General features: G+C 37.3%; 1 protein-coding gene and 1 pseudogene across 2 annotated transcripts; both read left to right on the plus strand.

Annotated features, from left to right (window-relative positions):
- The first annotated feature begins 607 nt into the window (after positions 1-607).
- Positions 608-4,654, plus strand: LOC148731265 (uncharacterized; annotated as a pseudogene).
- Positions 4,655-8,104: 3,450 nt separating this feature from the next.
- On the plus strand, positions 8,105-10,351 carry LOC148731266 (uncharacterized). Of its 2 annotated transcripts, none has more exons than XM_088760331.1 (2): positions 8,105-8,490; positions 8,848-10,351. In XM_088760331.1, exon 2 carries the CDS (start codon positions 9,266-9,268, stop codon positions 10,130-10,132), a length of 867 nt encoding a protein of 288 aa, XP_088616457.1. In that variant the 5' UTR covers positions 8,105-8,490; positions 8,848-9,265; the 3' UTR covers positions 10,133-10,351. Both variants share the same exon structure in this region, with proteins under 2 accessions (XP_088616457.1, XP_088616458.1).
- Positions 10,352-11,147: the final 796 nt, after the last annotated feature.

Below are 11,147 nucleotides of genomic sequence, written 5' to 3' on the forward strand. Positions count from 1 at the left end.
TAGCCATTTAAACACCTGTGTGAAGAGAGGCACTGTGAGAGTAAAGTGTCTAATGCCCAAGAACACTCTACAATGTCCCTGACCAGGGCTCGAACACAGACTGCTCCATCTGGAGTCGAGCACACTAATCATGAGGCTACCACGCCCTCACCACTACTACATCTAGGTCACTCAATAGCTCTTATTCCAGATCCGCATGCGCGGTTTAGTCGGACAACGGTTTCCTATATCAGCTTGCACGAAAAGGAGGCTTTCGGGTACATTATATCCTTATATGTTAGATAAAGTACAAAAGGTGCCCTATAAATAATAAAGTTTAATTTTATTATTACACCCTAGCTACAAGTATCTTTACTCCTAACCCTTTAAACCTGAGATAGACTAACATCTTATTTCTCCTTACAAAACAAACGGTACTTGCCATGACTTTCACATCTCTGGACGTCAAATTCTTCTCATATACACATGGGTTTTTCGCTTCTGACTGCACAGTAGGATAGTCTGCTTTTCCGTACATGCAACCTAGGGGTCTCTTAGTAAGATCATTTAATGAAGAGATATTTCTATCGTACTGTTGTAGAGGAACTACTTTGAATTCCTTACAGTCACTCGGTTGTAAAGATGACACCATATTGATAAAAAATTAAAAGGGTAAATTAAGATAGATCATGGCCAGTCACAATAAGTTTTTGTATGAGGTTCTGCAGGGAGGCCGTCACAACCAAACTTGACGCCAACAATACAAGAATTATAATGTTTAAGTTTGCCAAAATGCCCAATTTATGAAAAAATATACATAGTATAAATAACTTGCGATGCAAGACACATAATTTTTCGATCCTTCTCATCCCATTAATAAAAGCCTGCTGATATCTATGAATGCCACTTCTTGTATAAATGCAACCACGAATTCTAAACTATGACCTCTACCCTAAGAAATCTTCGCCCTTCCCCAGAGAGAGGTTACTCTGGAAAAGGAGTACTTCTGTATCAATGATAGAGAAAAATGAGAAAATCTAAGCCCTGGAATATTATAACATGCCCACCTGTTTAACATACACTTCAACGACATTCTGCATTCAGTTCAAGCACGCCCACCCTGTGGGTAGGAAAAGTTGAGAGGCGATCAGCCTGCAATAAGATACACACAACATTGTCTGACAGTCTGCTAATGTTGGAATTTCTCCTTAAAGTTTCAACGGCAGAGTTCAGGTGCGAGCAGAGTTTTTGCAGTCATGAAACCCACAACAGATTTCCACGCGCTCCACTAGCAGTCGATTTTGTTTTGTTTTATTTTATTTAAAAAAAATGGAAACAAAAAGAAAAAAGGAAAAAGAAAGAAAAAAAATACGTATTTGATAACAAAGAACGTCACAATTTTTGCGGCAACAAGCTAAGAACAGATCACATGATTGAATGCAAGAAGAAACGCAGTTCTTCAAAGAAATGCCAATGAAGGGGGTTCATAAATACAGTACAGAGCATTATAGGGGGATTAGGTAAATTTAACGTAGCATGACCAAAACTCTTTAATAGTATAAGTTCCTCTCATGAGATGATGGGAATGTTGATCGTGGGAGCGACAGTGCTCCGCTGGCCTGTCGTGGGTTCGGGAATAGTCGGAAGTCGACAGGAAAGACTGTCGCGGTGTGGGGCGTACTATCTGTTACTGTTAGTCGTGCCTGTAATAACAAAGGACAAAATCAAGGCGTATTTCATTGAAAAACTGGAATATTTATTGTGGTTTAGCAAACCTGAATAAGTTTTTTATAACAACTGAAAAATAGGTTTTGGCAAAATTCTCCACCAAATTTCAGTTTCACTGAAAACTGAAACAGAACGTCGTATTTTATTGGCTGTCCGATGTGAACGTATTTTGGGAATCAAAGCAAGAAGTAGAAAATGGATAAGATGTTTATCTTTAAAGCAAGGCACTGAGGGAAAAAGTCTTGTTTGTAATTGGAAAACAGTTAACAAGGGCACAACCCAGGGTAGTGTTTCAGGACCTTATCTGTTCAATATATTTCTTAACGATCTGGAAATTAAATTAGGGAACGAGACACTTGGTTTCAAATACGCTGATGACTGTACGATTATTGCTCCGGTATATTATGATATAGATCACTCTGTAGACTTAATAAGTCAGTTTTTACAGTGGGCAGGCCAAAATAGAATGACTTCAAATTCTACTAAATGTAAAAGAGCTTATTATGTATACAAAAGGTCACACTGCTGAGGCCTACAAAAGTATCTTTGGAATACCTCAGACTAGTACATTAACCATTCTAGGCCTCACGTTTCAGCCGAACTGCAAATTCAGTACTCACCAAAAAGAAAAGTTAGGTAAAGCTAATAAATGTTTATACGTTATCAGATGCCTCCGCAAAGAGGGATGTAGCCAAGCAGAAGTCGATGTTTTATTTAATTCCATTGTCCTACCTAATATTACTTATGCTCTATCTGTGTATGGGGGCCTCTGAGTAAGAGCTAACTGTAGCCCAGCAGTTTTTAAATCGTTGTTTTAAATCTAGTTACATATCTAAGAAATTACTGATATGTGACTTACTTAATGTGTAAGATCACAAAGTTTGTAGCAAGGTTTCTACTATCCTTAGCCACCCTCTTAGATCCTACTTCCCTGAAACCAAGATTACGAGATATAATCTAAGAAATAAATCCCCTGTAATGCCCGCCATTCGCACGAACCGTTTTAAGAATACCTTCTTAAATAGAATTGTTTTTAAGTACAATGTAGCTTTGTAAAAGTGTACTTCTTGTATTCGATTTTCGTATTTGTCTCTACGTATATATTTATCTTATTTAGAGATACACCTAAGCTCATTTACATCCTTTTTTAATGTAACATAAGATATGTAACTTTATCTATTGCACAATAAAGACACTATTATTATTATTATTATTATTATTATTAGTACTGTTGTTAAGTTCTTAGCTACTGTTACTTTTAAATATATCATATAAATCAATTCAGTTCAGCACGTTCCGGCATACCAAACGAGCTGCATATCTCAATCCTGTTATGGTCGTTATTACAGTTATGACATCTGTGATAAGAACCGAAAAAATACATTCTTTAATGTAAAAAAAATTTCAAACAGCAAGGTCTTTATAAACATTAATTGCAATCAGAATCAAAAATGAATTCGACTTTTTAAATTGCTTGCTATCAGCTACCGTCCAAATGAATTCTTTCCAGCTACATTCTAATCCGAGCTCTTGACAGTCAACCGTCACATGTTATCGAGCCAACAGAAGAATGAATCTCGAATTGGGTGTCGCAATATTGGAATTCAAGTAAAACGGAGGAATGTATAAAAAAAAGGTATTTTTTTTCCATCACAAGAAGAAAACATAGTAAAGATCAATGTTAAGAAGTTTTTCCAATTTTTTGGCTGCTCCATCTCAGCAGATGTAACTCGGTTTTGTACGTCAAACTTTAGTTATTGATGACGGATCTGAGCGTGGAAAACTGAAACCTCTTTTCATGATGTCTTACAGCGGACGTTAGGCCTCAATATTCATTGCCTTTGAACAGTTGGATTTTGATCTGAAGATAGATCCCGACAAAACCGAGGATTTTCACGGTCTTCTAGAGGTAAGCTTTCTGTGTGTAACGACTGAAATCTCGTGTAATTTTCACTTTCAGTGATGCGATTTGCATGACATTGATCACAAACAAAATAAGACCAAAGAATATCTTAAAAACTTTTGGATAAAGTAACCTAGAAATGACACACGTTTGTAATTGTTCGATTAGTAGTCTTATGGCAAAACCTGTGTTGTAAAGATTAAAGCGTCTGAAAGAACTCCAAAAAAGTCTTAAGGCTTTCTGGTCTCAGTTCGTGACTTTGCTTGAAAGTAAGTCAGTCAGGTAACAGAGAGCACTTCCCATGACCGCAAGGTTTTTTCACCGTTTGAAAGTACTAATATGCGGCGGTGAATTCCACAGGTTTTCTTCTGTCAAATAGGCACAGAAGTAGTTTTTAATGATATAAAAGTGTTGCCAATTTTTGCAGAAGATAAACTCGGGATGATAGCGTCAGGCTCGGGGAGTTTGGGATGAGTAATTACCATAGTGTCAATGGCGAAAAAAGGAAAACGTGTTTGCTTTCATTTGATTTATGGTGTTTATGTTTGTCTTCCTTGCTCCTTCAAGCCAACTGACATCAACAATTCCGTGTACTTCATAGCAGTTTGTTTTCAAGTCCATTCAAGACGGCTCGGAGAATCTTGCACGTGGCTTCGTTCCCGGAGGCTTCCACAACTGCAGTTTTAATTTCAATGTGAGCTTTGGAGATAGCCGCAGAAAATAAAACTTGAAGGAACAGAACTTGTCTAACATGCAAGAAGCAATGATTTTCACTTTGTTTGAGGAAAGCGTAGCTCTCACGATGTAAATTTCTCGCTCTTTTGATCGCCTGATGTATCATGTGACTTTTTGCGCGGCTTGTTGTTTCAGTCCTTTCCGCGCGGGAAATGCTGGAATCATTGCTGGAATGTATGAACTAAAATCAATTTTTGGTGGTCTATATTATCTCACTGTTTTAGTATATACTAAACTATTTGCCTCAGTGTCGGTGATTAGCGGTGGATATATCCACCACAAACCAACTCCACTTCGGTAAATAGTTGTTGACTACACGTAAACTTAATGAATCGTAAAACAGTAGTTTGATTTAGGATTAACCTTTCTATCAGGAGCTCAGTAGTAGAAATATTGATCATTTTATCAGTGGAAACATTTTGTTTCGGACGAAGAGGACTTATACTATTTTGCGAAACGAAACGAAACGAAATTTTGCAAAATTGCCTTTTTTCACCTTTATTTAGCAAATATGCCCTCTTCGTCCGAAACAAAATGTTTCCACTAATAAAATGATCAATATTTCTAAGAGCCTGGTCACCTCTGGTCACCTTATAACGTATTTTCCTAGCAGTTTGACCAAACATCGAGCGTTAATTGAGTTCGGCTGGAATTGTCAGTCACGCATGTGGCTTGTTGGTCAGCTATAAAATCGAGTTGCGGCAACCATAAATAGAACAGAACAAAATACAAGGAATACAGAGCAGAATAGAAAACAGAATTATAACAGCAATAAAGAGTAAACTCCGAGCCAATAAAGAGCAGTCGAGCACAAAACAAGTAGTTGTCTTTCATTTTGTTTCGGGCAAAGAGGACATATTTGCTAAATAAAGGTGAAAAAAACGCCATCTCGCAAAATAGTAATTCTGTCAAAATTACTACTTTGCGAAGCGAGTTTCTATTATGGTCAATAAATTGAGAGGTGACCAGGCTCTTAGAAAGATTGATCATTTTATTAGTGGACTTATTTTGTTTCGGACGAAGAGGACATATTTGCTAAATAAAGGCGAGAAAACGTCATCTCGCAAAATAGTAATTCGTCGAGATTACTACTTTGCGAAGCGAGTTCTATTTTGGTCAATAAAATGAGAGGTGACCAGGCTCTTAGAAATATTGATCATTTTATTAGTGGAAACATTTTGTTTCGGACGAGGAGGACATATTTGCTAAATAAAGGCGAAAAATCGCCATTTCGCAAAATAGTAATTCTGTCAAAATTACTACTTTGCGAAACGAGTTCTGTTATGGTCAATAAAATGAGAGGTGACCAGGCTCTTAGAAATATTGATCATTTTCTTAGTGGACACAGTTTTTTTCGGACGAGGAGGACATATTTGCTAAATAAAGGCGAAAAAACGCCATTTCGCAAAATAGTAATTCTCTCAAAGTTATTACTTTGCGCAACGAGTTCTGTTATGGTCAATAAAATGAGAGGTGACCAGGCTCTTAGAAACATTGATCATCTTATTGGTGGAAACATTTTGTTTCGGACGAGGAGGACATATTTGCTGAATAAAGGTAAAAACGCCATTTCGCAAAATAGTAATTCTATCAAAATTACTACTTTGCGAAACGAATTCTACTATGGTCAATAAAATGAGAGGTGACCAGGTTCTTAGAAATATTTATCATTTTATTAGTGGAAACATTTTGTTTCGGACGAAGAGGACATATTTGCTAAATAAAGCCGAAAAACGCCATTTCGCAAAATTTCGTTTCGTTTGGTTTCGTTTCGCAAAATAGTACAATTTCGTTTCGTTTCGATTCGTCTCGCAAAATAGTATAAGCCCTTCGGACGCGAACAAGGGAATGTGACAATGAGTGCTTTTAGACCTGTAATACTGCCACCAAGCTAAAAATAAAACTTGAATGCTTGGAAGGTCCTGCTGATCCAATCAACAGTGGAGGAAGACCTTAGCATATGGTTCTTAGTATGTTATTAGAGTGTTTTGTCTAACTATAAGGCAAGAGAACAACAAATTGGTTGGGTCCCTGAAAAAGGCCGCGCAATTTTGGATGCTGTTGGAAAGGCATGCAATTTGCCAAACTTTCATGCCAAAATTGACAGTGCAAGTGGCAAAAATATGGGAGACAAGTTTACCAAGATAACAATTTTTAAAATTTGTCAGGCTTTGTGAAATAATTAATGAATGAAGTTATTTTTAATTAATTATGCGAAATTTTTATTGATAGTTTCATGTAAATCATGTCTCTTTTCTTAAATGAAAAATATGTGTCTTTGTGTATATTTTTGATAGGTTTGTTTGATGTTGGGCATATAACCCATGATGTTTTCCTGGCTATTTATTCACTACCTTTGACTGTATGATTTAACAATAACTGTTGTGGTAATTCTGTCTAAACATTTTATGCTAAATTGGTTTCCTGGCTATTTATTCACTAGCTGTGACTGTATAACTTAACAATAACTGTTGTGGCAATTCTGTCTAAATATTTTAAGCTAAATTGGTTTCCTAGCTATTTATTCACAAGCTTTGACTGTATAATTTGACAATAACTGTTGTGGTAATCCTGTCTAATTATTTTTAGCTAAATTGGTTTGAAATCTGGATATTTTAAACTATGGTGACTTAACAGCATACAGAAGTAACCAAAATGACTTTGGCGTTTATTGTAAGGGATTCTGTAAATATTTTTAAGGTTTATGGAGAGACTTTTGTTAACTTTGATTTTATCGCTTCAGTCAAATAAAATCATTTTAAGTGGCATTAACTTACCTTAAGTCGCCTAAAGTCGCAATGTTTTTTCTGCCAATTTTACTTAAGTCGCCTTAAGTCACCTTAAATAGCCCAAACGGTTACAGCGACTTAGGGCCTCAGAGTAGGCCTAGCCTAATCCCATGTGAGTTCTTGAGTGACCTTTCACTCTCAGTGAGATCAAATTCAAAGATACATCTCTCCTAAATTTCATCTTGATATCCTCTGTGCTTTATTCGTATTTTGAAACACTGTGAGTATTTATTGAACGTGGAGCGTGACGATTTCATTCTTGGGAAGCGCAGAGCCTCTCCTTTTACGAATCCTCTCTTTTCGCCTGATAAAAGACACGCACGACTTTGTTATCCATCAGTTTCTCATTTAAAGGCCATCGTTTACTTTGTCAAAGACATGTCACGAGACACAACGAAGGTTGATAAGAAAATAACCGCCTTCAGCTGTCTCGAAAAAAAGGTTAAAGAATCACAGCATGGTATTGTTTACAATGAAAGTAGAAGTAGAACATGGGGCATTAACAACTTAATAATATGTAAGTGATCGTGGGAAAAAAAAACAAAAAAAAAAGAAAATTAAAAATATTTGAATGAGAATCCATGGGCATGTTGGCAAGAATGCACTTCTCGAACACCTGATCCACGGTTCGATTAAATTTACCAGAAAGGCACGGTTAGTATTGAGAACATTCAAACGCTTGCTCCCGAGACGTCGAAAGGTCTGAGACTGCAGAGAGGAAATCAGAAAGAAAAGCTTCCTTGGTACTTGGAATATCTCTCTTAGGCCAACTTCCGCAGAATGAATCATCAGAATGGGGTCAGATAATGATAAAAAGGGGTTATGTCAACTAACAACATTAAAGACTAATCAGCTTAATATACCACCCATCTAATCAAGGCAATGGAATAGACAGCTCGATTGGTAAAGAGCAGTCAGTCAGTTGCTGTGTATAAAAAACAATTATATAAAAATTAGTGGGTTAATATAGAGTCCTAAAGTGCTTACGTCACGTTTCCATAGCACCGGAATTCTGTGGTCTAAACAAACCAATATGGCGTCCCTAGCGTGACACATTGTCGTTGACCTCGAACACTTCAAGAGCTATAATAGCGCATTTTATCCTCCAATAATAGAAATAAGATAAAGAGAATCAAGATAACCTTTGGCCTTACTATTGAAGAGTATAATAAGCGGACAAAAGCACCTGGTGAGCAATAATTCGAGTCAAAACGCCACGGAGACGAAGTTTGCGATGGGCCAGTGTTTTCATCCAGATTGCAATCACACATCTGAAAGCCACTGCTGCCGATTCTTTTCGTTTCCAGACCAGAAAAAACATAAAACACTCTATGATAAGTGGATATCATTTGTAAGGTGAGTATTTTTCGAAAAATATATATTTCGATGCTGTACCATCGATTAGAAATAGCTGTTTTTTTTTTATCTCAAACTGATTCACGATTAGCTGTTTCTCTTTCTTGTCTTATTTCTTTTCTCGCGGCTTTGCCTTTCCTTGTCTTCAGTCTTGATCTAAGATTATTTAGTTACTAAAAAACTATATGATAGTTGTGAGTATCAAAGCTTTTACACTAACTAGTATTAAGTAACAAGCTCAGAGAAATACTCGCTTCGCATTCACGTCTTAGACTACAAGGTTAAGCATGTGACCAACTAAACTTTGGGCTTTTTAAGCGCAAGTATAGTAACTGCTTCTGTCTTTTTCTGTTATAGGAGAGGAGATAGAAAGCCCAGCAAACATTCGCGACTTTGCAGTTGTCACTTTAAAGATGGGCGAAAAGAAAATATGCCAACCATCAGTGACAGAAACAGGCACAAGCTGTTTGATAGTTTGGACTTGCTGCCAGGTACAGGACCAACACCTCCCAGTACACCTACCCCCAAGAAAAAACGGAAAGTGTCTGCCGAGCCCACGAAATTACCAACTGTAGCATCTGTGCTTGAAGAGATTAAAGAGAACTCTGAACCATGTTCCACTGAATGCTCACAAGAGGAAAAGACAAGTTCCAAAGAAGCTCTGCTGTCAATAGAGCTTGATATGACTTCAACAGAACTTGCTAAACACAAGGAAGTGTCAAGTTAATATAGTGCACACTACTCTGCTAAGAGCTTGAGCCCTGAGGTGATACGGATGGAGACAGGTCTACCCACTAAGGATGTTTTTGATATTGTTGTGGGATATGTTTCAAGATTCAAGGGTGAAATAAACTATTATGCTGGATGGAAGGTTGAGGCGATCACACTTGAGGACCAGATATTTATCACTCTGATGAAACTGAAACAAAATTATACCAATCTACATTTAGCCCAGTTGTTTTCATGCAGTGTTGCAACTGTTGCTAACATAGTACTAACTTTTGTCCATGTTCTGCATTCTCTCCTGTTCAAAGACATCATGACAACTGTGCCATCTAGAGAAAAGAACAAGATGTGTTTGCCATCTTCTTTCACTGAGTACAGCAGTTGCCGCATTGTGATTGATTGTACAGACATTGAAATTGCTGCACCTAAGCTCATGTCCCAGCAGAATGCTACATATTCCAGCTACAGGGGAATGAACTCTTTCAAAGTCATTATAGGGGTTGCCCCAAATGGAGTTATAACCTATGTTAGTGATCTTTTTCCTGGCTCAGTCAGTGACAAGGTCATGGTTAAAGAGTCTGGGTTTTGTAAACATTTGAGTGCTGGTGATCTTGTTCTGGCAGACAAAGGTTTTCTCATCAGCGATGTAGTTCCAAGAGGTGTTTCAGTGAACATACCACCATTTCTCAACGATGGAAAGTTTACAGAGAGTGAGGCAAGGGCGACAAAATCAATAGCTCGATGTCGCATCCACGTAGAGCGTGCAAATACAAGACTTAAGAGTTTTCGCATCCTTGGCTTCATCCCAGCATTTTTGAGGTGCCATGCTGACAAGCTATGCCAACTGTGCTCAGCTCTTGTTAATTTGCAGTATCCATTGATCAAGGATGGCTGCGAAGACTTTGAATTTGACTGAATAGAACTTTTTTTCAACTAAATTATAGTACAATGAGTTTTTAATATTATTTTTGTATTACTAGAAGCCCTACTGTAACAGATCAAATGGTATTGACATAGCTTTGGTCAAAAATATGATGTGGTCAGTTTTACATTTTTCTGATATTCATCTCCTTTATGTTCATTAATACAAACTACTATGTGTTCTGTGAAAATAGATTATAATGAAAACCAGTGACATTCTTAAATTGTCATTTCAACTAAATCCAGGTCAGGGGCATGTGACCAGTATGGAATTCTTTCGTCCAGTAGTTCCAAGTGTGAAAGTCGTGCTGGCTTAAAGGTTTTACTTTTGTGTCTGTGAAGCTGGGAGCCTGAGTCCAGGTGTATAAAACTAAAGCCACACTTCAATTAGCTTAAGGGATGGTGAGAGGTAGTCAGAAAAAATAACCTGTGCTGCATGGATTTTGTTTTGGCTCTCTCCCCTTCCCTTTGCATTGCTATGGAAGCCTACTTAAGTGTGGCATAAGTTTTATGTACCTGGGCCCTGTTGAGTAACCAGGATAAGTGTTACCAGCTACCAGTAGCCATTGGTTGCAAAAAAAAAATTGTTTAAGCTTGCTTTCAGGAAGAATGTAATTTATTATTAAGTTACTATGCTAAATGGCAAAATGTGGGTTCTTTATCTTGTGTCTCTATCTGAGTGTAGAATATGTAATGTTATATTAAGAAATTAATGTATGAAATTTAAAAAAATACCTTTTAACATTAGCTACTGCCTATTTACATTAGCTCCCACTCCCCCCCCCCCCTCCACTCTGATTATGTCCAGCATCTGTGCACCACTTTTCAAAGTTCTCCCTCGGTAATCTTTGGGAATAGTTGATGAAAGTAAAAATCACTCAAGATAGTAATATTGTGCTCCCAAGATTCATCTCGTTCAATCTTGATAACTACACTATCCTTTGTGGTCCATACAACAAAGTAGCAGAATTTGCGCTTTGTCAGGAACATCAGGCCTTGACACTGATGCC

This window comes from Stylophora pistillata, chromosome 5 (assembly GCF_964205215.1).
Source record: "Stylophora pistillata chromosome 5, jaStyPist1.2, whole genome shotgun sequence".
Taxonomy (NCBI): Eukaryota; Metazoa; Cnidaria; class Anthozoa; order Scleractinia; family Pocilloporidae; genus Stylophora; species Stylophora pistillata.

Coding starts and splice junctions, on each gene's coding strand:
- LOC148731266 (XM_088760331.1), top strand. CDS start 9,266: ATGGAGACAGGTCTACCCACTAAGGATGTTTTTGATATTGTTGTGGGA.